General features: G+C 45.4%; 1 protein-coding gene across 2 annotated transcripts in view; it reads right to left on the reverse strand.

Moving 5' to 3' along the window:
* Positions 1–27,945, reverse strand: part of CXADR (CXADR Ig-like cell adhesion molecule) — a 345,157-nt gene that overhangs the window by 203,878 nt on the left and 113,334 nt on the right. For both annotated transcript variants that reach the window (XM_069204105.1, XM_069204106.1), the window contains exon 3: positions 20,437–20,635. In XM_069204105.1, the coding sequence (XP_069060206.1) occupies positions 20,437–20,635 (199 nt within the window). The remainder of the gene's footprint in view (positions 1–20,436; positions 20,636–27,945) is intronic.

Below are 27,945 nucleotides of genomic sequence, written 5' to 3' on the forward strand. Positions count from 1 at the left end.
TGTGGTTGTGTAACCTCTCTGTGTAATATTCTTACCAATCCCTTTAAGACTACTGGTTTCATTGCTAAACCCTTCAGCTCAACCCTTGGCAGATGTGGCTCTGAGCAGGAAGGCTTACACCAGGCATCTCCAACAAGTAGCTTGTGAGCTACTAGTAGCTTTCCAGCCATCTGTCTGTATCCCTCCTGTGTCCAGCCCAAGCCATCATACTTAGGAGCCGTTGCTGGTATGAATTAATGTGCATACCTAAGGGGAAAAGTATTTAAGTACCTTGTGCATGCCAAAACACAGGAACTGCTTGTGATGGTGATTCAACTGGATGTGCAGGTCGGTGACATTCAGATCCACAGCGGCCATATAGTCTCCCATCAGCAGTGGAATGACCTCCTGGAGTGTGGGCATTTCAAAGTGTTTGCGTCTTTATATATTTGTTTAGTACCCGCAGCTTTATTATTGGTATAAGTGACTGATCTGGCTTTGGCACCAGAAGTTATCCAGACTATGTGCTCTAGTTGATTTGACTTTGGGGCTTTCTCTCTAGTTTATTCTAGCATTAGCTCATAGATATCCCACTAGAGAAAATATCACACTCTTGCCTTTTCTCCCTTTAGGGGTCACCGTTGGTGGTCTTTTGTCAGTTCATTGAAATATCCATGTTGCAGGATATTTAAAACTCATCTAAAACCCATCTAAATGAGGCAATTGCCTCCCACTTCCTGAAGAAGCTGCCAATTCTTCCCTCACCCCTGGTATTGTTCAGGAGGTACTGCATAAATTGTTCTATCGCCTCCCACTGTTGATGACCATAACGATTGAGGAGTACATTTAAATTGAAAATCCTCCATTGGGTACCACCCATCTCTCCTTTTTTGTACTGACCATCTCCATCCTCATACTCTCCTTCTCTGAGGGTCGGTCTGTTGATGTGGAGTTGTTCCCTTTCTTCCAAACGATCAAACTAATTGTTCATCAGTGTCAACAGAGGTTGACACAGAGGGTCTTGGGTCGAGTGTTTATATATATATATATATATATATATATATATATATATATATATATATAAAAGCCTCTTATGGTCCAAGATGCTTGAGATCATCTGGAGATAGAGGTACTTTTTGTGGCCTGGTTAAAACATCTGCAGGAGAAAGCATGAAATCTTCCTCGAGTTGTACTCCATTAGTGTCTGCCACTCGCTTTATGGGTGAGCTGTTTGTTGTCATATTGTCTGGCAGCGAAGGCCTCGAGGGATACAAGTCTATGGATTCTTCTGGCGAGTTGGCACTGAGATCTTGCCATGCCTCTTCTAGTGTGCTTCTGTCCGTGTTGAAGGCCATTTCTTTGTAATCTCCTTCCTCAGGCAGTACTCCTGCTCATCATCACTTGGCTCCCGCATCGAAGGTGCATCAAGCTCCTTTTCCTCAGCACCCCAAGTCTTCTGTGATTTCGACTGAATTCAGAGCATCTTCTAGAATTCGTCAAAATCCTTTAACGTTTGCAAGATGCCTGCCATTTCCACCTCGAGTTGAACTTTTTGCACCCAACCTCTTGGGCCTGCACCTGTGGCATCCTTAGGCTTGGATCCGTGGGGCTCAGTTTGGTTAGACTTCCCTTCGATCGTTCAGTGTTTGTGTGGAAGGTTTTTGGGGGAGGATTTAGAGTCCAACTTCGAAGGTTCTCCCCCTCCACACCACTCCCACCCACCTCCCCTCCCCCCTCCCAGTGCATATGCAATGTTACCAGCTGGTGTTTTCTGGACTCTTACCTCTCGCAGCCATGTCACATTCAGCTTTTTAATGCAAATGACCTCCTCCTCACTGTCAGAGCTTCCTCCCTGTGAGTATGGACAAATCTGGGTTTTCAAACTTCTATTCCTCACTGGATAACATAAGTTCTCTAGGCAAGGGGCATCTTGTTTTGCAACTGCATAACCGCAGTGTGCCCACTGCTGCTTGTGTCTACATTTCAACATTTTTGGCAGCCACTGGTGCTGTGCTCTACCGGCAGGCATAGAGTGCACACTTTGTAACTGTCATTTTGCACAATTTTGTGGTGACACCAGGGACGTATCCATATCCCACATAGGCCCCAGGTTCCTGGGTGCACATTCTAGGACTGTGTGATTGAGTGCTCAGTTGTGAGTGCTCAGTAGTTCACAGCAGAAATTCAGTTCCAACAATATTTTGTCTTGTTTCCTGCCTTTTTATTTGGTTTCTTCGCCCTTATTTCTCCATACATAGCTCTTTCTTGAGAAATTGTGGGGGTAATTTTTGCCAGTCTTTGTGGCTCCTATACTTTGCTTCTAGACCCAACAGTGGAAAAGGAACAGTTCCAGACACAACCACAAGATGGTAGAATAACGCACAACATGCCAATTCCAGATAAGATTCACGCTGCAAGAAAACATCAAACAGATTCAACATCAACATTTAATTCCCTACTGAACTTCATAATGCCCATCCCCTTGAATTGTCCCTGTGTTATTACCTCATCTACATTTACTTACAAAGTTACCTCGAGGAGCATGAAAAGAGGTAAGGACACAAAGTAAAAGAAACACACAGACCATCCACTGCACGCAGCCAACAATGAACAAGTTACTTATCTTTAGTAATACTCTTTCTGGTAGACAGTCTAACCGCAGACTCCTCCCCTTTAGAATATCTCCAGGCACCCCTGTGACTGATGGAGTCACATATAGGTATGTAGGTGGCTGGCCTGGTTTGCAGTGGGTACCTAAGGTACTTACATGTTATACCAGGTCCAGTTATCCCTTATTAGTGAAATGTAGGCAGTGTTTAGAAGCCAGGCTCTCTAGAGGTAGCTGAGCAACCGAGGCTTATTTAGGAGACATGCAAAGCTCATGCAATACTACTGTAGTCGCACAGTACTCACACACATGAAAGAAAGTACTCAGTGTTACTACAATAAAGGTACTTTATTTTAGTGACACAAATGCCACAAATACCATAGAGACTATACTCCCTTAGGAGGCAAGTAATACACAAATTATATACATTAGTATGCAGAAATACCTGTAAAAACAGTTAGAAAACAGTGCAAATAGTGAAAATCACAATAGTTAAAAATGTGTCTAAGGAGAACACAAACCATATACTAAGAAAGTGGAATGCGAATGTCGGTTTCCCACTTCAGCAGCAAGTGTAGTGCAGAAGGGTGCTGGGAATATTAGAGAACACCAAAGGTAAGTAAAAGAACCCACCACAGAGCCCAGGAAAACAGCAGTAAAACACAGTAACTTTCCTAGAACACGCAAGAACACGAGAAAGAAGATTATGCAAGAACCAGAAAAGACTGCAAAAACACCAAGAATGGATTCCTGGACCTGAAGACCTGTGGAAGAAGGGGACCAAGTCCAAGAAGCACAAAAGAAGCAAGGGTGAACTGGAGCCCCTGCTATCCTTGATGAATGTGCAAAACAACAACAGGTGAAGAACAACAACAGGTGAAGAACAACAACAGGTGAAGAACAACAACAGGTGAAGAACAACAACAGGTGAAGAACAACAACAGGTGAAGAACAACAACAGGTGAAGAACAACAACAGGTGAAGAACAACAACAGGTGAAGAACAACAGGTAGTACTGTAGCCAAGAAGACAGATGCGAGTTCCTGGTTGGTGCAGATGATGTAACACGCCGGATGGATGACTGCAGTCTGGCTTGCGTCGCTGGATTCCGCCAACAAGCCTTTGCACACACAAAGCTTGTGGTTAGCAGAAAATGTTGCTACCCGAGACCAGGAGGGACCTGGTGGACTCTATCCAGGAGGGGGAGTCAGAGAGGGCTCTCAGCAACTCAGAGAGCCCTCAGAAGACCAGGCAGCACGCACAAGAGTCCCACAGCACGGGGACAAAGAAGGTGCAAAAGGAGGCCCATGCAGCACTACAACAAAGTGTCCCACGCTGCCGGAGTACCACGCAGGAAGTTGTGCATTGCAGGATAGAGTGCTGGGGGCCAGAACTGCACAGTGCACGAGAAACTTTGTGGAAGGATACCAACAAGCCTTGGCAACTGCAAAACAAGTGGTGCACAGGGGGTAATGTCTTGCGTGGGGAGCCTAGCGCTTACTCCACCAAAGTTGGACAGTAGGTCAGGACCATCTGGACAACTTCAGTCCACCACCTGTGATGCTGGATCCACGCAACTCATCAGGAGACGCCGCCGGTCATTGATGCAGAGAGGTGCCTGCTGTAGCAGGGGAGTGACTCCTTCACTCCAAAAGAGATTCCTTTGTTCTTCTAGTGCAGGCTGTCCTCTGAGGGTGCAGGACCTGGAAACAGTTGCTGGCAGGAGCTGAAGATACAATGTTGCAGAAGTCGTCTTTGCTTTTTTTGTTGCAGTTTCTTCAGGAAGAAGGTGAAATGAAGGATGCAGAGGATTCCTGCCGGAGTTTTGCAATCCAAATCTGAAGAACCACCCAAAAGAGACTCTAAATAGCCCAGAAAGGGGGATTGGTCAGCTACACAGGTAAGCACCTATCAGGGGAGTACTCTGACATCACCTGCTGGCACTGGCCACTCAGATGCTCCCAGAGTGCCCTGCCAACTTTGAATCCAAGATGACAAAACCCAGCGACCCTTTGGAAGAGCTCTGAGCACCACCCTTGCGCTGGTGATGGACAGAGGAATGGTCACTCGCCTTTCCTTTGCCCAGTTTCGCACCAGAGCAGGGACTGGGGGTTCCTGAACCAGAGTAGACTGGAGTATGCAAGGAGGGCACCATCTGTGACCTTCAAAGCATTTCCAGAGACTTGGGTAGGCTACCCCTCCCAAGCCTGCAACACCTATTTCCAAAGGGAGAGTCTGTAACACCCCTCTCCCAAAGGAAATCCTTTGTTCTGCCTCTCTGGGCTTGAGCTGCTCAAGCAACAGGAAGGCAGAAACCTGTCAGAGAGGTGGTAGAAGCTGGGGCTGCCTGGACAACCTCAGAAAGCTGCAATGGCAATACTGGGGGTTCTCTAAGGAGCACCCCAGAGTGCATAGAATAATACAACCAATGCTTGCAAAAGCCTTGGGGTATGATTCCAACATGTTTGATACAAACATACCAATGTCCGGAGTTACCATTATGTAGCTGGACATAGGCAGTGACCGATGTCCAGCACACGCGGAAAATGGAGTCCCCGCATTCACGAAGTCCGGGAAAATGGTCATGGAGGCAACTCTGCTAGTGCAGGGGGGGCCTCACACACACACACACACACACACACACACAGGTACTCTGCACCCTACCCTCCGGTCTAGAGAGCTTGCTATAGGGGTGAGTTATAAGTGACCTGGTGCAGTGTAAATGGCAGTGAAATTATGCATGCACCTTTTCACACAGACTGCAATGGCAGTCCTGTAGAAGCCTTTGCATGGGCTCCCTGTGGGTGGCAAAAGATATGCTGCAGCCCATAGCGATCCCCTGGAACCCCAATGCCCTAGGTACCATATACTAGGAACTTATAGGGGGGGGGGGGGCACCAGTATGACGTTAGTGGGTGAAATCCTGGGTTACAACCATAGTTTAACCTCTTTGGTACGGGCGTCGGCCACTGGCCGACGCCCACACACCCTCCCTGGTGCGGGTCACGACCAGTGGCCGACACCAGGAAGGGCATTAATAAATCCTCGGGTGCGTTGCACCCGAGGATTTTTTTTTGTTGTTTTTTTTAACTTCCCTCAGGAGACACGGAAGCTTCCGTGTCTCCCCCCGCCCCCCACCCGCCACTTTGTGACGTCAGCGCGCCGCGAGGCGCGCTGACGTTTCAAAGGTTTTTTCCCCATCAAAGCAGGAAGCAGCCTTGCGGCCGCTTCCTGCTTTGATGGGGAAAACGGCCTTTTCCACGTTCGGGAAGGCCTCGTAAGAAAGGGGAGACACTCCCCTTTCTTACGAGGCCTTCCTGAAAGTGTTTCCTGGCCCCCGGTCGCAGCTGTGCTGTGCAGGAAACACTTTGAAAAGGCCTCGTAAGAAAGGGGAGACTCTCCCCTTTCTTACGAGGCCTTCTGAAACTGTTTCCTGGCCCCCGATCGCAGCACAGCTGCGATCGGGGGCCAGGAAACACCACTAGACACCAGGGATTTCACTTTGGGGGGGCGCCCCCCCCGGAAAACGGGACGCCCCCCCTGCATAATTTATTTTTTTATTTTTAAAAGGTAGGTGGGTAGGTAGGTGACCCCCGCCCCCCAGTTTTTTTTTTTTTTTTTTAAATAAAAATATAAAACAATGAAATGACAGGGGGTCGCCCGTGGGCAGGGTGACCCCCTGTGGGGGCAATATTTTTTTTTTTAGATGTTGTAGGGTTTCCCTGGGGGCCATTAAACCATACAACAACAAAAAAAAAAATATATGTATATATAGATCTAAATATATCTATGTAGATAGATATATCTAGGTAGATAGATATATCTAGGTACATGGATCTATCTCTATCTCTATCTCTAGATAGAGGTAGATCTATATCAAAGAGATTTATAAAGCGCGCTACTCACCTGTGAGGGTCTCAAGGCGTTGGGGGGGGAGGGGTGGGAGGGAAAGGGGCTGGGAGGTTCACTGTTCGAAAAGCCAGGTTTTGAGGCCCTTCCTGAAAAGAAGTAGGTTTTGGGTCTTGCGAAGGTGGGTTGTGAGGGCGTTCCAGGTTTTGGGTGCAAGGTAGGAGAAGGATCTGCCCCCGGTGGTGGTGTGTTTGATGCGGGGGACAGAGGCGAGATAGAGGTCAGCTGAGCGGACGTTTCGTGTGGGGGTGTGGAAGGTGACTCTCGTTGAGGTAGGCAGGGCCTGTGTTGTGGAGTGATTTGTGTGCGAGGAGGAGGATCTTGAAGGTGATCCTTTTGTCAATGGGGAGCCAGTGGAGGGATTGGAGGTGTGGAGAGATGTGTTTGTGTCGGCGGAGGTCGAGGATGAGTCGTGCTGTTGAGTTCTGGATGCGTGTAGTTTGCGCTTGAGTTTTAGAGTGGTGCCGGCGTAGAGGGCGTTTCCGTAATCAAGCCTGCTGCTGATGAGTGCGTGAGTGACAGTTTTTCTGGTCTCTGTGGGGATCCATTTGAATGTTTTTCAGTATACGGAGTTTGTTGAAGCATGAGGAGGTAAGAGCGTTGATTTGTTGGGTCATCGAGAGGGAGGAGTCTAGGATGATGCTGAGGTTGCGTTCGTGGTTTGCGGGGGTGGGTGCAGGGCCTAGCGTGGTGGGCCACCATGGGGGGTCCCAGGTGTTTTTGTGTGGGCCAAAGAGGATTATTTCGGTTTTGCTTGAGTTGAGTTTCAGGTGGTTGGCTGTCATATATATATCACTTTTGTCAATATGTGTGTGGTTTCCCTGGGGGGAAAAGGGTCCGACTTGTCTACTGGCAGTTTTAGTGCCATAAAGAAGCGCAGAAGGTTTATATGCCTACTGCAAAGAGCACATCTGTATTTTATGTAAATAGCTGAGTACATTAGTAAAGTCTATGGAGAGATGAAGGGCACTTTTGCTGGGTGGTAATGAGGGAATCCGAGGAGGAGGGAGTGGGAGCACCAATAATGATTGTTGGACTGGGCGCAGGAGGTGCTAAAGACTGTGACGAATGGTATGTGACAAGGTGTTTGAGTGCCTTGAAAGTACGTGCTGATTGAGGGAAGAAGCGCAGGTAAGGTGGCCTCTACTGTTGCAAGTATCTCACACACACCATCGATTTTGTGACTGTCTACGTAGGCTAGTGTTTTAGAGCAACAGTTTAGCCAATAGCAGAGATGGCATCTTGATGGATGACTGCTGCCTGCACTCGGGTTATAGAGGACCGCTCTGACATAGGATCAGAGACTGAGACATCAGATACTGAGACAGCATCTGAGGGATAGGACAATGGCACAGACTCTGGGAGTGATTTTTCAGTCAGAGGAGTCCCATTCGAAAACTCCTCTTCCAGTACATTATGAGGGAGGTGATGAGGACAGTCCTGCTGTCCCTTTGCAAGCTGTTCGTGCAACTGGGTAATAGTGGGTTAGGCCAACCCAGAGAGCAGGTGAATGCGGCGGCAAGCAGAGAGAGAGTGCTCTCTTGGGAGCTCCCCAATTTAGTTCAGCCCCAAATTCCACCACCCAAATCATATTGTGGAGACATCAAAATTGTCTATGGCAAAACAAACTGGTTTTGTAAGGCAGGCACCTGTGTTTTTGGTCCTGGATTCGGCGGCCATATAGAGAAACACACTAAACCCAAACATTTCTGGAAACTAGACATTCGGGGGAGTCCACAGAGGTGTGACTTGTGTGGATTCCCCAAAGTTTTCTTACCCAGAATACCCTGCAAAGCTGAAATGTTGAAAAAAAACTAAATTTTTCTCGCATTTCTGTCACACAAACTACAGGAATATGCTGGGATCCACAACATTCCTACCACCCAGTGACTCCTCACCTGTCCTGATAAAAACACTACCCCACTTGAGTGCCTACACCTAGTGCCTGTATCAGGAATGGATCACCCCAGGGTCAACAGCTGCCTCACGTAAGGACCAACATTGACCGTTGTGTAATCTATTCCTGTCACAGGCACCAGGCCTAACCACACAAATGAGGTATCATATTTATTGGGAGACTTGGGGGAACGCTGGGTGGAAGGAAATTTGTGGCTCCTCTCAGATTCCAGAACTTTGTCACCGAAATGTGAGGAAAACGTGTTATTTTAGCCACATTGAGGTTTGCAAAGGATTCTGGGTAACAGAACCTGGTCCGAGCCCCACAAGTCACCTCATCTTGGATTCCCCTGGGTTTCTAGTTTTCAAAAATGTGCTGGTTTGCTAGGTTTCCCCAGGTGCCGGCTGAGCTAGAGGCCAAAATCCACAGGTAGGCACTGTTTTCTATGAAAAAATGTGATGTGTATACGTTGTGTTTTGGGCCATTTCCTGTCGCGGGCGCTAGGCCTACCCACACAAGTGAGGTATCATTTTTATCGGGAGACTTGGGGGAACGCTGGGTGGAAGGAAATTTGAGGCTCCTCTCAGATTCCAGATCTTTCTGTCACCGAAATTTTAGGAAAACTTGTTTTTTTAGCCACTTTTTGAGGTTTGCAAAGGATTCTGGGTAACAGAACCTGGTCCGAGCCCCGCAAGTCACCCCTCCTTGGATTCCCCTAGGTCTCTAGTTTTCAGAAATGCACAGGTTTGGTAGGTTTCCCTAGGTGCCGGCTGAGCTAGAGGCCAAAATCTACAGGTAGGCACTTTGGAAAAAACAGCTGTGTTTTCTATAAAAAAAATAGGATGTGTCCATGTTGTGTTTTGGGGCATTTCCTGTCGCGGGCACTAGGCCTACCGACACAAGTGAGGTATCATTTTTATCGGGAGACTTGGGGGAACATAGAATAGCAAAACAAGTGTTATTGCCCCTTATCTTTCTCTACATTTTTTCCTTCCAAATATAAGCGTGTGTAAAAAAGACGTCTATTTGAGAAATGCCCTGCAATTCACATCCTAGTATGGGCACCTCGGAATTCAGCGATGTGCAAATAACCACTGCTCCTCAAAACCTTATCTTGATCCCATTTTGGCAATGCAAAGGTTTTCTTGATACCTCTTTTTCACTCTTCATATTTCAGCAAATGAATTGCTGTATACCCAGGATAGAATGAAAACCAACTGCAGGGTGCAGCTCATTTATTGGCTCTGGGTACCTAGGGTTCTTGATGAACCTACAAGCCCTTTATATCCCCGCAACCAGAAGAGTCCAGCAGACAAAACAGTATATTGCTTTCAGAAATCTGACATCGCAGGAAAAAGTTACAGAGTAAAACAAAGAAAAATGGCTGTTGTTTTCAGCTCAATTTCAATATTTTTTTATTTCAGCTGTTATTTTCTGTAGGAAAACCTTGTAGGATCTACACAAATGACCCCTTGCTGAATTCAGAATTTTGTCTAGGTTTCAGAAATGTTTAGCATTCCGGGATCCAGCATTGGTTTCACACCCATTCCTGTCACTAACTGGAAGGAGGCTGAAAGCACCAAATATAGTAGAAATGGGGTATGTCCCAGTAAAATGCCAAATTTGAGTTGAAAAATTTGGTTTTCTGATTCAAGTCTGTCCGTTCCTGAAAGGTGGGAAGATAGTGATTTCAGCACCAGAAACCCTTTGTGGATGGCATTTTCAGGGAAAAAACCACAAGCCTTCTTCGACAGCCCTTTTTTCCAATTTTTTTGGAAAAAAACAAATTTTCACTGTATTTTGGCTATTTTCTTGGTCTCCTCCAGGGGAAACCACCACCTCTGGGTACCATTAGAATCCCTAGGATGTTGGAAAAAAAGGACGCAAATTTGGCGTGGTTAGCTTATGTGGACAAAGTTATGAAGCCCTAAGCGCGAACTACCCCAAATAGCCAAAAAAGGGCTCAGCACTGGGGGGGGAAAAGGCCCAGCAGCTAAGGGGTTAAGAGAGAGAGACTTGGGTCCTGATTAGCAGGATCCCGGCAGACACATTCAAACACACTGACAAACAGGCCAGAAGGGGTGGGGGGGGTGGGGTAACCAAGCTAAAGAGAGGCTACTTTCCTACAAGGTGCCACCCCCATGTGTGCTGACAGTTTCTTTCTGGACACTGACTGCGCCTTCAGACGCAGAGTTAAAAATACAACAGTTGTTCATGCCACTGTGCAGATCTGTAATCTGGGACCTTTTTAGATAGAAGAGTCCCAGAGCGGGAGGGTGGAGAGGACTCTGCGGTTAGGTAAGAGTATACACCAGAAAAAAAGTGTTACTGAAGGTAAGTAACTTCTGACGAGTACTTCTAACCGCAGATTACTCACCTTAAGGGTCTGTTGAATGACCCAGGCCAAATGGTGCTGCAAGATCAAACAGCCAAAATCTCCGTAAATAAGGTGGTGTAGGGCGGCTAGACAGATAAAGCTTGAAAGTGACTTAAACAATGAGCTGCTGTAATCGCACTGAGAAGGTCTTCGATGTCCGGTGACAGGATGGCTAAGCAACAGCTCAAAAGGGGCACACATGCGGAAAATAAGGTAAAGATTAATGCCCCACTGCGGCATCACAAAAGGTTTAGGAAGAAACTGGAAAATCAAACCTTTGATAAATCGAATAACAGCTTTTTGATGAAGGATGGTTGGTTCAGTAAATATAAAAATGCCAAAAAGGTAGCCAGATAAACTTTACCCATGCCAACTGCAAGTCCTTGCAGGGCCAAAGACAAAACGAACAGCAAGAGACCCAACAGTTTGGTCAGCAATAAGCCCTCTGCTAGTGCAGTGCTAGTCCATGTGTAACTGGCATTTGTGATCAGTAAAGTTTCACTAGCTGAGTCAGTCTACTCCAATGTTTGAAGATCCTGCCAGGTGGTGCATGATTATGGAAAGGCCAAGATAGCCACTTTGTTTCAGAGGCACAGGGCCTCCTGGCACAGAGTCCAGGACTCCACCAGCCCTGCTTATCACAAAACCACATGGTGGTGATGTGTCTGTGATGACCGAAACCAGACTCCCATTGGAAGAATAGCCAGAAGGCTTTCAACAACAGGGGAACTGCCCACAACTTCAGCAGGTTGATGCAGAGCCAGGTTCTTATAGATTGACTCCAACACAGCAGTGCAGCATTTATCACTGTCCGCTCTGGGAGTAGTAGGGAGAGGGTTCTACCGCTGGGCTAACAATGTTCTAACAGTCACCACTGCAAGGTCTCTTGCATTCTGCTCCAAAGCTGGATGTATCTTATAGGTTCCTTTAGTGCAGGTCCAACTGCAGAGCCTGCATGAGCTATCTGGCATGGCCGATAAGCAGGATGCAGGAGGCCAAAAAAGACTAATAAGATGCACAGCCACCCTCACTGAGATCCAGGACCAGGGCTGAAACACTGGGATCATACATAGCTTGAATGTCCTACTCACTGATCCAAACGGAAGGCCGGAAAGCATACCATATCCAGGATGGCTACGGTTAAATTGAGCCTATGTTAAGGAGACAGGTGGGGCTTTCACACACTCATCATGAACCCCAGTAATATAAGAAGATTCACTGTCGACCGTAGGTAGTCCACAACAGACTCATGAGCCAGCCTTACACAGCCAGTCATGGAAGTAAAGGAAGACTGGTACCCCTGACCTGCCGGTATGCTGCAATTATCTCCATCCGCCGCATGAACACTTAAGGTGCACTAGTAAGGCCAAAAGGGAGCACGCAAACTGAAAATGCTGATGACCCATTTGGAACCACAGGTAGAGCATGTGGGCCTGCATGCCTGGAATATGGAAACAGGAATCCTGCAGGTCCAACGCTGGCATCCAGTGTCTTGGATCCAGGGCAAATAGCACCTGTACCAGAGTGAGAATCTTGAATTTGTCCTTTTGCAGAAAGAAATTGCTAGGATAAAGGTCTAAAATAGGATGTAGGGCCAATGCCCCTTTTCAGCACTAAGAAATAACAGCAGTAACATTCATTTCTGATTTCCGAGGCAAGTACTCTCACTATGGCTCCTTTGTCTAAAAAAAGCCTGAATTGCCTGCAGCAAAATGGACAAATGGCCCTCCGAAAGCCACTCTGATATGGACGGAAGATGTTGTATGACGGAAAGAGCTGACAGGACGTATGGACTATCTGCAGGACCGACCAGCTGGGTGTTATGCCTTTCCTATGGTGGAAAAAAATTATTGGCTCTGCCAACCCCCCCCATAGGGTGGTTGTGAATCACTATGGGCAAACTAAAGCAGCTGGGAGACTGCTGCCACAGGATCTGGGCGCTGAGATGGTTGCTGTGTCTGCTATCCTGGAAGCTCTCTGATGGATTACCTATCATGAAAGGGCTAGGGGGGGGTGCCTGCTGTTGTGTTGCTGGGTCTTGACACTACCTGTAGGTGAATCACCTAGCAATGGCTTGCATGGGGTGAAATTATTGCAGATACTGCCTTACAGGTGAGAAGAGAACGAAGGAGCATGATTTAGCTGTAATTCCTTTGACACACTTGAGGGCTGTGACCTTCTTGCATAAGTTTATATACGTGAAAAGGCAGACATGAGAGACACAAATATCCCTCTAAAAGCCTGTGGATCTCATCCATGCGTGCACCGGAGCACCACACTAGTTCCAACCAATATGCTTAAACAGTTGGTTGTGTCCAGATGTGACCTATGACATACTTGACTGAATCCTGGCCAAGATGAATACTATGTGCCACGCCTGCAAAGACTTCTTCTGTGACTGCAGACAAGATCTCTGCAAAAATGTCTGTAAGTGTATTTGACTAACTTTCTAACCACCAGCTAGCACTGACCGACCTAAGACCAAAGTCCGCCACCACAAAAATCCTCCTTTCAAATGCAGGGGTGTGGAATTCCTATTGTCAGACACACAGGACATATTGTTTGGGGTCAAGTACAACAAATGTTCATGTTTATTTCGTCCTTTGGGGCCAGTAGGTCCACTCCCCTGCAGCACGAACCCTTTGACTGTCAGTTTACAGAACCACATTGTGGAGCAAGGAAGGGAATTGTCTGCAGCCGAGGTAATGTTCAGGTCCATATTTTAGAACATGCATAATGCTGGTCAAGCTTGTATTTATGCTTCATTAATGCAAAGCTTTTATTACTAAGGTGAGCACTCTAAATGTTGGAAGGTTGACTGCCTTCTATCAGTGTTTCCAGTAAAAAAAATAATAATAAAAAAATTACAAAATGTACACATTTGCAAAGGTTAACAATATGGCTCTATGTATAATGCTCCCAGAATGCTCTTTGACTAGATGCAAATATTTTCAGGAGTTTGAAAGTAAGACTGCCGATTCTTTATTTTCAAAATAAAATGTTCACAAAAATATAACTTTAAAAGAAACTGTTCTGTTAAACTACTGTGAAATATTAGGTACCATTTCTTTGAAGCATAATTAGCTAAATGTATTGACGCATGCTAGTATTTCCAAAAATATTCATAATGTAAAAATCTGCAAAAACACTTATGATTATGGCAAACATGAAAATAAAAAAGCACTGGGAAAGCCAACAGGTCGGACATTGGTGGTCAGTCATTTTGTTTTGTCAATGCATGCCCTGTCAGAGTCCAACTGAGAAGTTGTTGAAGCACTCGAGGGCAGCTCTTAGGCAAAGACACTGTCTTGACTGAGTTAGTGAGTACAAAGGCGAGTCGCATATGTACTGTGTTGTACAAGGCTGATTTGGTTCAGAGTCAGAGAGGTCAATGGGACTGGCATTCTCCTTTGGCATTGTGGCCAGCCTCGACAAGGCACGACCTGGAATGGATGATGGTGCTCAGTAGGTACTTGAGCACCTAAAAACTTTCAAGCGATATAGGTGGCACTGAGGGCTGTATGAGTTTCAAGCTTTACCATGAGGCCTTAAAGTGCACCAGTGGAATCTAGTAGGGTGCCGAAGATTAAAAGCATGACTTCCTAAATGCCTCAAACTGTTGTGTGTCACCAATGGTCCCTGAATCTCAGGGTGTGGAAATCTGGGGTGCATATGAATCAGCGCCTCGATGGAGTACTGGGAGCGAGAACAAGAGTCAACCTTGACATCCTCTTGTCTTCTCAGAAATAAAGTAACAAAGCTGGGACAACGCCCACCTGAACTTCTTTTGCATCTTTTTGGGCTTGGACTTAAGCAAAGACTTGGACCAAGAGCAGAAACTAGTCTGTGTCCTCAACTTAGAGTAGGAGTGGGTTTTGGCTTCACATTCCCAGATCTCCTAGAGCTTATATTAGGGCCAGACGCTGGAGATGGGTCTGCTGAGGGCCCCACTGAGGATTTTTGTTCTTGAACAGACATTATACCTCCACAGGGGTGAAGGACATGGTTTTCAATCATGTTGCCAGGACCAGGTTATGTATTGCGTGTTTTGGAGCTTAATCCATTTTAAATACAAATCATGTGAAAATTTTACATGATTATATCGTAACGATTTATAATGCCTCGTCACTTATGGAGCAAATTCCACATTCACGGATCTATGTAGCCATCATCATTTAGTGGACATGACTGTTCTAGTGGTCAGGGAGCATGGTATTTTTTCCATCCAGGTGCTGTCCGCTAAGACTTGAACCGACTAACCGCACATGGAAGGGAGGACGGTCTTGAGAGCCAGAGGTATTGCACATAACTCCAACAAATTGATTTGAAACATTTCTTCCACTGCAGACAAAGTCCCTTTGACCTCCAGATCCCCCAGATGTGTTCACCACCCTACAGTGGAAGCATTTGTTATGGCTGCGGTCACCGGAAGTGAAAGACAAAACTGCCTCCCCTGCGATAGGTTGCGGTCCACACTCCATCGAAGATCTGCTTAATTCAATGCTGTGTCCAGTGCTGTCCCTATTAACAGGAGGCACTGAGAGGGCTTCAGGTGAGATTTGGGCAATTTTAACTAAAAGACCAGGTTGAACAACTACTAGGTTCTCACCTGCAAATGGTGCAGCGCTACCTCTGGAGACTTGGCTTTGAGCAGCCAATCATCTAAGTAAGGGAATACTGATATTCCCCTCCTTCTGAGATGAGCTGCAACCACTGCCATCACCTTTGAGAAGGCTCTAGGTGTGGAAGTAAGACCAAAAGGAAGAACCGCAAACTGGTAGTGCTGCGCCCTACCATGAACCGGAGATACTTTCTGCAAGACTGCAGAACGGGGATGTGAAATATGTATCCTGAAAATGATGGAAACCATCCAGTCTTCCTTGTCCAGAGTTAGAAGCACCTGCGCTAGGTGCAGCATTTTGAACTTCTCCTGTTTGAGGTACCTATTGAAAATCCTCAGGTCTAGGATGGGCCTCAACCAACTATCTTTATTGGGGATCAGGAAATACCTTTAATAACATCCCTGATCCCCTTGCCTGCTCCGGAACAAATTCCACTGTGCCCTATAACAGCAGATTTTGTACCTCCTGCTGAAGCAACAGGTGATCCTCTGAACAAAAAGAATGCTGGGGAGAGAAAGGAGGGGGGAACTCCTGAAACGGAAGGGCATACCCATTTCCTACAATGCTCAACACCCATGAGTCTGATGCTATAAACTCCCACTCTTGAAGAAAATGAATAAACCTTCCACACTATGGGCAACACATGGTGCTGAAAGGGGAGAGAACTAGGGCTGATTTCCTGACCAGTTCCTACAGCAGAAGATGGAGTGAAGGCGGGAGGAAGGCACGTTGCTTAATTCTTCGCCAACTCCTGTAGGATCCGTAGAGGGGGTTGGCAGACTGAACTGCTGACTCCCAAGAAGGAGTCAATTTAGCAGAACAAAAAGCCTGGACCACCAGACTTTCAGGTATCAGATGCTGGCTGAAGAATTTTGGGTCACCAGGTGCAGCCCTAGATCTCCTAGCAGCGACCTTGGACACAGCCAGAGCAGACACAAGCTTTCACCACAAATCCAGAACTGGCCCAGAAAAGGTCTCATTAAATGGAAGCAAAGGTTCTTATGTAGTGGAGGAGGAGTGGAGAACCTCAGTCAATATGTTGGACCTTTGCTCCGATGTTGACAATGATAACTCCAAAAGGTCAGCAGCTTTCCTGATCACACTGTGATAAGAAGTTACTTCTGGAAGCTGAATACCTCCAGGAGATAGGAACTCCCACTCCGTGGAGGTGTCTAGACCACTTGCCACCTCAATCCCTTCAAAGCCATGAGCAGGCAAAGGGATTTTGCCTTCCTCCAAATCCGGATGCTCCTCCAGCTATTTCTGTTCTTCTTGACCTTAACCTAGTCTCCAATCTCCGTGTCAATAAAGAATGAACTGACGCGGAGGATGTATGTTGCGGCGCCTCGAAGCCAGAGCCGGGACCTTTCCCCTCGTAGGTGTTGAATGACTACTCCAGACGAACTTTATCCAACGTTGGTATCGGCACCATCATCCCTGAAGGTGACGGAGCCTTGCATTTCCATCTTGGCATTCGCCAGCAACAGCTTAGCTTCTCTCTCTAAGTGCCATCGGGTTCCTAATCTGGCATGGAGAGCATCCACCAACGATGCAGTTTGACCTCAGGCACCAAAGACAGTTCTCGTGATGGTCAGTTACAGATTTATGACCCCCCCACACTCCCAACAAGGCTTAAAGCTAGAATTCTCCGGCAGAGACATTGTTGCAAGAAAAAGATTTTGACAAAGAGCTCTCTCTACACAGTGTAACACCTGGAGAGGTACAAAAACCATTAGCGTTGAAGGTGTGAAAAAATAGGAACTGATGTCAGCACGCCAGCGAGGACTTCTTATGGCTCCAACGACATCGCATGCAGAGTCATTCTATTGTGACATCATTGTCGACGTGGAGGGCTAGAAAGAAAATATTTCAGTCGAATGCTGGCGCACTAGAAATATTAAAATGGTGAGGAATCCACAGGTAGATGTATCCATCAAAAACTAGGGACTTCAAGGCAAGTTAAATATACCAATTAAAAGTATGCCAATACAACCATGTTTTAAGGGGGGAGATCAGGCACCATACTACTAGTTAGCATGGGTGAAGTGCAGAGAGTTCTAAAGGCAGCAAAAAATGTAGTGTTCAGCAAAAGGCGAAAGGTTCAGGGTGACTACACAGGAAGGGAGGATTTCCTACAGTATTCTTATCTTTAAACTAATCAGACAGATGTGGAGGTGGAGTATCACAAGACTGCATTCTGCATGTCCTGCTATGCCTTTTCTTTCAGTTGATGGGCCACTATGCTGGTGGGGATGGATGCTGTAATTTTCTCCAAGTGGTTGCAGCAATTCTTTGACTGAATCCAGAGGTGGTATATTTGTAGGGTGACCTGATCTGTGCTTCGTATGAGGGATTAGCTGCTTTGTCTAGCTTGTTTAGGTTACTGAGCTATTCTTGGGGTTCTGAGCAATACTCTATCTGGGTCATATCTCCGAGGTCATAGAGTTCCCTGTACAGTTGTTCTTGGATTCCTAAATTAACCATTCTCATTCCCCATAACTTGGGTGTTTTATGCTTCATTCAATTTGGTTCATTTATTAAAATATTCTCCCTTGTGCACAGTTTGATGTTGTTCTTGAACCCCATTCTCCCACTGTTAGGAAGGTATTTATATAATTTGCACAATGTTGTTTGATGTGTACAAGGGGGGGCGATATACCAAAGTTTAAAACATATTGTTCCTCTTCTCCCAAGACCTCAGTGTCCATAGGATCTGCCAATCAAGCTGTGCTGTTCAACATTGGAAAACAGTTTACCCGCTGGTCTGGTGCCTTTTTTTGTAATACAGCTCAATGTTTTCACAGATTATTTCCCTTTCATCAAAAGCACTCCTCAGCATCTGGGCCAAAGGACATTGGCAAGCTGATGTCCCATGTTTCAGGTCTCTGTCAGACAGGTGCTCCTTACTGGGCTTCAGACAGAGTCTATGCCTTGAGACACTGGTATCTGGCTTTGCCTCAGCATTACATTTTCAGCTGCTGAGGGATAGTGATCCCTGTTCCCCTCACTGGCTTTCTTCACCCAGACTTACCACTATATCTATCCACAGTCTCTAATAATTCTTGTTAACTTGTATTTCAGCTATTCCACTAAGGGCCTTCGCATAGATATTTTATGTATAGTCTTAGACATTCTAGAGCTTCAGCAAGCAAGATTCAGGAGAGAAGCAGCAGCCCTCTCTGCATCCCGGGCCATTAGATGGTTCTGCTGTGACCATGTGATATTATAGCAATGTGCGGACTATCCACAACCTCAGGAAAATAGTAATGCTCCCAAGATATAGGCCACAGACTTTGCATGGGACTTTCTTTATTGGATTAAGAAGTCATCATTTTTGGCAGGGCACAGCGCACACAAGGCTAGAGATCCGGTCTACAGTGCTGCTACAGTGTCTCATATATGCCTGACTTAGGAGCAGAGTACCTGGTTTACACGAAAGCCCTCTTCAAATTAGCTTATGACCAGACAGAATATTGCTCAGAAGAGGTCAGTAACCTAAACAAGCCAGACAAAGCAGCTAATCAAATTAGCTCACCGTAGCACATAGGTCGCTGCAAATGCTCCCTTATGTACCAGCTACTCTAACCAATGCTTCCATCTTATTCTCATTTCTGATGCATGCTTACAGGGCCATCCCACACCATGCATCTCCAACAGCATTCTGGCCGAGGGTCACAGGGGGACGAGAAAGGATCTCTCAAGTCTGATCAGGAATGTTCATTCCATTTTAAGGACTGCTGCAAAGTGAATTAGCTATTATCACCACACTCCTCTTCACAAAAAAGGCAGAACTTGTGATTTTAAAACATATCCCTAAGCAGAAAAATGAGAACTAATGGGACAATATTAACAAGAACTGGGTCTTCACAATCAGATACAAAGCTAAAAGTGAAAATCGAAAATTACAAGTCAGAAAGCTCTTAAGCAATGACTTCCAATCTTTACTATCCAATGTATTTATGTTACACATTGCCAAGTAACTGCAGGTCATGGCATTTTACATCAAATGTTTGTATTCAACTCCCAGATCACATAGAACACTATGCTCAAGCCACGTGTATAGCTGTTGGAAAGTGCCATGGCTAAGTGCAAGCCATCTAGTGCCACTGTTTTAAAAGTGGCTACCTGGCTGTAATTGTGCACTCCAGAACTATGTTTTACTAAACAGAATTAGCCATTGTCACTTTGTGTGAATGATGAAGGGTGCGCAGTGACTGCACAGTTCCAAAGAACCACTGGCACCTAAGATGCTTAGTAGAACACTGAAAAAATAAAGAAAATATTAGATTTACTGGGTAATGTACTACACCTGTCTCACTTAAACCAGTGTTTCTTTGCTTACACCAGTATATTTGTAAGAACATTTTTAAGAATAGCACTCTGCATGTTCTAAACAGTGAAGGATATGCGATCATACCATAAGACCACTTTGTTCAAAACATTTAATTTAGCTTTCTTACTCCTGGTGAGAACCCCACACTAGTCATTTTGGATATATGGTGTGACTAAAAATTAAAGGACAATGAATTGCCAAAACAGAGAATCCATAATCCTAAACCATGTTCGTGAAATGAATTTTGGAACTCTTACTATGCCAAACTTGATTTACCCACGAATTCTTCTTCCTCTTTCCGTAACCCTACTTCACATAGTAGCTCTTCACCTCACAAACTAATGCTTACCCAAATTGCGCTTGAATACCCACTCTAATCTAAGCCCCATATTTTTTTAAATAAACAAAAATGGATCTCATTGGCATCAAAGGTAAATAAAAAATGTCTCTTGTTGACTTTATTTTGCCCTATTTGTTGAGTGGGATTTCGTAAGTAAACACAAGCTTTGACATGACATATTTCCTTTTTTTGTGTGAATTCTGCTAAATGCAAAAGCAGATGCCGAGTTAACGCCACAAAGTAAAATTTAGCCACAGTTTATTATGCACCTGGGCAAAAGCCAGAAACAAGGCTAAACTCTGTATTGTTTAAAATATCAGCAACAGAACTGGTTAATTGCAAACAAAAAAAAAAAAATGTACGTTTCTTACCAGATACTGTTAGCAACAGCTTCTTGTTGTCACCTCCAGGAAACTTGGATACTCTGCACTGATATGAACCAGAATCCGACAACTTTAATCCTGTAATTTCCATTGACCCATCACCATCTCTTGGGTCAGCAGAGGTAAAGTGTACTCGACTACTCATTCCTGAATCAGAACTTATTGCTCCTCCATAAAACTGTAATATCTGAAATTAGTCAAAAAGATTAAACATGTTGGTTTGTTTTAAATATTTCAAAGTAAATTATTTGCATTTCCTATGTTTTTAAGGCAGTCAGTTTACTAGCAAAACATCCTGTTGGCTACATCATGATTCTATGTGCAGATGAAAAAGAGAAACTGTGTAAAAACCCTGCTTTAGGTTTTTCATAAGCTTTTACTATCATCAATTTGGAAGTTTATCACTAAGACATACAGGACACTGCTTCCTGGAGAGTGTGAGTGTGTGTGCCTCCCCTTACATATTGTAGCCCTGGTTCCATTAATACACACAAAACTTGTCAAGCACAACTATTAAGCAATGTTTGACCCTGCAGGGGCCAAGCTCACCCAGGTTGAGTTGAACTGTCCTTCAAGGTAGGATATATATTTTAAAACAGGGCACACAAAAGGTAGTCCAATCCGCATGTAAATAACTGCTGTAAATCTGTAGTTTTGAGTGGTTGTATTTTATTCTTCACAAGTCATACATCACAGGTCACAGTCCAATGAGAATAGACAGCCAACACACGTTTAGTCACAATGACTTTCAGGGCTGTACAGTAACGCTGGAAACAGTATATCGTATCGTACAGCTTGGCACCGCACAGATCCAGTACACCGAATTGCATGTAAGTGCAACAGAATAAACAGCCATGAAAGACAATAAAGGTGTCAATGGCATAGTGTTTGTGCTTCCAACCTGTTGCCAATCAGGGAGGAAAATGTAACAGTGAGATTAAGTCCGCAATAAGACTGGTGTGTAACCTGTCAGGACATCCTGCCACCTAGACCAACAATCTGTATGGGTGGTATACAAGTGGTTTCCAAGTAATGGTTCTAGACCGACTTCTGGTGTCCTAAAGCTCAGTATACGGGGGCCATGATAAGCAAACCAATAATGAATGCAGGACAATGTGAGTGCGGGAGCTCCCTACTTACTTGAAGTTTGTAGAGGTGTGAAACCCATGGAAAAACTCAAAGTTTACCATTTCCTCAAATTAGACAAAATGTCTAATTTAGCAAGAAGCAATTGGTGTAACTCAGCGGTGTGGAATTCCTATAGCCCGACACCCAGGACATATTATTTGGGGTCAAGGACAAGTTTTCATATTAATTTTGTCCTTGGGACAAGTAGACCCAACCCGCTGCAGTAGAAGCCCTTTGGCTGCCAGTTTACCGTACCACATTATGGATCAGGGAAGGGCATTGTCTACAGTAATGCTTTTCAGCATTTTACAAGTTCGAAATGCTGTTCGAACTTGTATTTATAGTTCATTCATACAAAGCCTTTATTATTAGGGTGAACGTGCTCTAAAGAAATGTAAGCTCGGGCAGCACTACTGTAGTAGTTCCACTATAAAAACGTGTACACACATTTGCAAAGTTAAACAATGAGGCTACGTACGATGCTCCCAAGATGCTCCAATTGTGGATTCTTTGATTTCAAAATCAAAACATTTTAGGTACCATTTCTTTGAAGCATCATTTAGTAAAACATGTTGATGCATGCTAGCATTTCTAAAAATGTATCCATAAAGGACGCATCAGTGTAACCAGTTAGCCATAATATCACACAAGTCTGATGAGGTTTTGTCAAAAGGTATTTTTCTTGCACAGTGATTTACAATTGAAAGCTAAGAAAATGAAGCGATATTCAATTACATAACAAAAAGCATTTGGGATACAACAGGCCTTGCATTTTCTTGAGTTATAGCTATTAGCATTGTAAAATCAGAACTGGACTTTTCTTGCCACATAAATTGGTCAACCCCGTCTCATAACTTAGTCTTTTCCTGCCATCGTCTGGGGTGATTGGTGGCTACTGACATCAGAAATCACAAATCCTTGAGGAGAGAAGACGATTACTGCACTACCTCACGCTGTGTAAATGGCTGAACAGAAATTGGAAAAAGACTGGAAATGAAAATGTCACTTACCCACTGTACATCTGTTCGTGGCATCAGTCGCTGAAGATTCACATGTTGTGCATAGCCCGCCATCTGATGTTGGGTCGGAGTGTTACAAGTTGTTTTTCTTCGAAGAAGTCTTTCGAGTCACGGGACCGAGGGACTCCTCCTCTTTGTCTCTATTGCGCATGGGCATCGACTCCATCTTCGATTGTTTTCCCCGCAGAGGGTGAGGTAGGAGTTGTTTGTTAGTAATAGTGCCCATGCAATGGAGTGAATAAGTATGTACCTATTTAAGATTTAATATATTTACAAATGTACAAAGTTGAGGCTAACTTCCAAACGGCTACAGGCTCCCGGGGAGGTGGGTGGGCACATGTGAATCTTCAGCGACTGATGCCACGAACAGATGTACACTGGGTAAGTGACATTTTCAGTTTGATGGCATCTGTCGCTGTAGATACACATGTTGTGCATAGACTAGTAAGCAGTTATCTCCCCAAAAGCGGTGGCTCAGCCTGTAGGAGTGGAAGTAGTCTGAAATAAGGTTCTTAGTACGGCTTGGCCTACTGTGGCTTGTTGTGCTGATAGCACGTCTACACAGTAGTGCTTGGTAAATGTGTGCGGCGTAGACCATGTGGCTGCCTTACATATTTCGTGCATTGGAATATTCCCTAGGAAGGCCATGGTAGCGCCTTTCTTTCTGGTTGAGTGTGCCCTTGGTGTAATGGGCAGTTGTCTTTTTGCTTTAAGGTAGCAGATTTGGATGCACTTAACTATCCATCTGGCTATACCCTGTTTCGATATTGGGTTTCCTGCGTGAGGTTTTTGAAATGCAATAAACAGTTGTTTAGTTTTTCTGATGTGTTTAGTTCTGTCGATGTAGTACATTAGTGCTCTTTTGACGTCTAATGTATGAAGTGCCCTTTCAGCTATGGAATCTGGCTGTGGGAAGAACATTGGTAGCTCTACCGTTTGATTTAGGTGGAACGGTGAAATAACCTTTGGCAAAAATTTAGGATTGGTCCTTAGGACTACTTTATTTTTGTGTAGTTGGATAAAAGGTTCTTGTATTGTAAACGCCTGAATTTCACTTACTCTTCTTAGAGATGTGATGGCGATGAGAAATGCAACTTTCCAGGTTAGGAATTGTATTTCGCAAGAGTGCATAGGTTCAAAGGGTGGACCCATGAGTCTTGTTAAGACGATGTTGAGGTTCCATGAAGGAACGGGTGGTGTCCTTGGTGGTATAATTCTTTTCAGGCCTTCCATAAACGCTTTAATGACAGGTATTCTAAATAGTGAAGTTGAATGGGTAATCTGCAGGTATGCAGATATTGCTGCTAGGTGTATTTTAATGGAAGAGAAGGCCAGGTTCGATTTTTGTAAGTGTAGTAAGTAACCCACTACATCTTTTGGAGATGCGTGTAATGGTTGAATTTGATTATGATGGCAGTAGCAAACAAACCTTTTCCATTTGCTTGCATAGCAGTGTCTAGTGGATGGTCTTCTAGCTTGCTTTATGACGTCCATACATTCTTGTGTGAGGTTTAAGTGTCCGAATTCTAGGATTTCAGGAGCCAGATTGCTAGATTCAGAGATGCTGGGTTTGGATGCCTGATCTGTTGTTTGTGTTGTGTTAACAGATCTGGCCTGTTGGGCAACTTGACGTGGGGTACTACTGATAGGTCTAGCAGTGTTGTGTACCATGGTTGCCTTGCCCATGTTGGTGCTATCAGTATGAGTTTGAGTTTGTTTTGACTCAATTTGTTTACTAGATATGGAAGGAGAGGGAGAGGGGGAAAAGCGTACGCAAATATCCCTGACCAGTTCATCCATAGGGCATTGCCTTGAGACTGCCTGTGTGGGTATCTGGATACGAAGTTTTGGCATTTTGCATTCTCCTTTGTTGCAAATAAGTCTATTTGAGGTGTTCCCCAACGTTTGAAGTAAGTGTTTAGAATTTGGGGGTGAATTTCCCACTCGTGGACCTGTTGGTGATCGAGAGAGAGATTGTCTGCAAGTTGATTCTGGATCCCTGGAATAAACTGTGCTATTAGGCGAATGTGGTTGTGAATTGCCCATTGCAATATTTTTTGTGCCAGAAGGCACAGCTGTGTCGAGTGTGTCCCTCCCCTGTTTGTTTAGATAATACATTGTTGTCATGTTGTCCGTTTTGACAAGAATGTATTTGTGAGTTATGATTGGTTGAAATGCTTTTAATGCTTGGAAAACTGCTAGTAGTTCGAGGTGATTTATATGCAGCTTTCTTTGATGTACGTCCCATTGTCCTTGTATGCTGTGTTGATTGAGGTGTGCTCCCCACCCTGTCATGGAAGCATCTGTTGTTATCACGTATTGTGGCACTGGGTCTTGGAAAGGCCGCCCTTTGTTTAAATTTATATTGTTCCACCATAGAAGCGGGAGGTATGTTAGGCGGTCTATCAACACCAGATCTAGAAGCTGACCCTGTGCTTGTGACCATTGTGATGCTAGGCACTGTTGTAAGGGCCACATGTGCAACCTTGCGTTTGGGACAATGGCTATGCATGAGGACATCATGCCTAGGAGTTGTAATATCATCCTCGCCTGTATTCTTTGTGTTGGATACATGCGTTGTATACGTTTTTGGAAATTTTGAACCCTTTGTGGACTTGGAGTGGCTATTCCCCTTGTTGTATCTATTGTCGCTCCTAGGTATTGTTGTACCTTGCACGGCAGAATGTGTGATTTTGCATAGTTGATGGTGAAACCGAGTTTGTAGAGGGTTTGTATGACCTGATCTGTGTGGAGTGAGCACCTTGTCAGTGAGTCGGTCTTGATTAGCCAGTCGTCTAGATACGGGAATACGTGTATTTGCTGCCTTCTGATGTGTGCAGCCACTACTGCTAGGCACTTTGTGAAGGCTCTTGGTGCAGTTGTTAAACCGAACGGCAATACTTTGAATTGGTAATGTATTCCTTTGAATACGAACCGTAGGTATATCCTGTGCGACGGATGTATTGGTATGTGGAAATACGCGTCTTTGAGATCTAAGGTTGTCATGTAATCTTGTTGCTAAAGCAATGGTAACACTTCCTGTAGCGTGACCATGTGAAAGTGTTCTGATTTGATGTATGTGTTTAGTGTTCTGAGGTCTAGGATTGGTCTCAGTGTTTTGTCCTTCTTTGGTATTAGAAAGTACAGTGAGTAAACCCCTGTATTTGTTTGTGTATCTGGTACCAGTTCTATTGCGTTCTTTTGCAGTAATGCTTGAACTTCTATTTCTAGGCGGTCCGAATGTTGTTTTGATATATTTTGTGTTTTTGGTGGTATGTTTGGAGGGATTTGTAGAAATTCTATGCAATAACCATGTTGGATAATTGCTAAGACCCAAGTGTCTGTTGTTATGTTCTCCCACTCTTGGTAATACTGACTTATTCTTCCCCCCACTGGTGTTGTGTGGAGGGGATGAGTGACGTGTGAGTCACTGTTTGTAGGTGTTTTGGGGCCTTGAAATTTTCCCCTGCTTCTAGGGAATTGTCCCCCTCTGTATTGGCCCCGAAAGCCTCCCCTTTGGTACTGTCCCTGGTAGGTGGACGGTGTTGATTGTGAGGTACTGGGTTGTGTGGATTGACCCCGAAACCCCCCTCTAAAGGTTATTTTGCGGAAGGTGTTGAAAGTGCCTCTGCTCTGCGGGGAGTAGAGCGCGCCCATGGCTTTTGCAGTGTCAGTGTCCTTTTTTAGCTTCTCAATTGCCGTGTTCACTTCAGGTCCGAACAATTGTTGCTCATTGAATGGCATATTGAGCACCGCCTGCTGTATCTCTGGTTTAAAACAAGATGTTCGTAGCCACGCGTGCCTTCGGATGGTTACTGCCGTGTTAACCGTTCTTGCTGCTGTGTCCGCTGCGTCCATAGAGGAGCGTATCTGGTTATTGGAGATGTTTTGGCCCTCCTCAACCACTTGTTTCGCCCTCTTTTGTAGTTCTGTGGGTAGATGCTCAATGAGGTGTTGCATCTCATCCCAGTGGGCTCTGTCATATCGCGCTAGGAGCGCTTGAGAGTTTGCGATGCGTCACTGGTTTGCAGCCTGTACTGCGACCCTTTTACCGGCTGCATCGAACTTTCGGCTCTCCTTATCTGGGGGTGGTGCATCGCCCGATGTGTGGGAGTTTGCTCTCTTGCGAGCCGCCCCTACCACAACCAAATCTAGTGGCAGTTGTGAGGTGATGAAAGCTGGGTCTGTGGGAGGTGCTTTATATTTTTTTTCCACCCTCGGTGTTATTGCCCTACCTTTGACAGGCTCTTTGAATATGTCCTTTGCGTGCCTTAGCATTCCTGGGAGCATAGGCAGGCTTTGGTAGGTGCTATGTGTGGAAGAGAGGGTGTTGAAGAGGAAGTCATCTTCGACAGGCTCCGAGTGTAGAGACACGTTGTGGAACTCTGCTGCTCTAGCCACCACTTGTGAATATGCTGTGCTGTCTTCTGGTGGTGAGGGCTTTGTAGGATACGCCTCAGGACTGTTGTCCGACACTGGGGCGTCTTATAAGTCCCAAGCATCTTGGTCCTGGTCACCTTGGCTTAAGGTGGTGTGAGCCGGTGAATGTGACGGAGTCTGTGCCGGTGAAATGGGAGCCACAGGTGGAGGAGAGGGTGGCGGAGTTACCTTCTTCACCAGTTTTGTTTGTGGTGTTTGTTCTTGTTGGAATTCCAGTCTCCTCTTCCTCCTAATAGGGGGAAGGGTGCTTATTTTCCCTGTTCCACTCTGTATAAAAATCCTTTTTTGAGTGTGGTCCACCTCGGTGGATTGTAATTCCTCTTCGAATCTATGCTTTCGCATTTGAGAGGACAGTGATTGTTCCTCTGAATAGGAACCGGTAGTTGGCTCGGTTGCGGGTCGTTTTGGCACCGAAACCATGTCCACGCTCTTTTTCGGCTCCGACGCGATTTTCCTCTTTTTCGGAGTCGACCCCTCTCGGCGTCGATCCTCCTCGGTGCCGCTGTCTCTGCGTCGAGCAGCTTCGGCTCCGCTATCTCGGCGTTGATCTTTGCCGGCAGCACTATCTCGGTCCCGAGATGGCTGGGTGCCTGTCTCTCGACCCGAGTCGGACGATCTCGGCATTATTTCGGCCTTCTTCGGTGCCGATGGTCGGTCACTGAGTTTATGGGTTGAGCCATGGCCTGATGGCAGTGGTGTCCCCTGGGCCTTGTCAGTTTTCTTATGTGCTATCTTCGACGTCTTACTCACTGTTTCATGGTCGTCGAATTCGTCCGAGTCAGATTCATGGATCGAGAAGGCTTCTACTTCTTCTTGTTCCTCGAAATCTCGGTGTCTTGTCGGCGTGGACGCCATTTGCAGTCTTCTGGCTCGGCGGTCACGGAGCGTTTTTCGGGACCGGAACGCACGA

The sequence above is a fragment of the Pleurodeles waltl genome, chromosome 8, assembly GCF_031143425.1.
Source record: "Pleurodeles waltl isolate 20211129_DDA chromosome 8, aPleWal1.hap1.20221129, whole genome shotgun sequence".
Lineage (NCBI taxonomy): Eukaryota > Metazoa > Chordata > Amphibia > Caudata > Salamandridae > Pleurodeles > Pleurodeles waltl.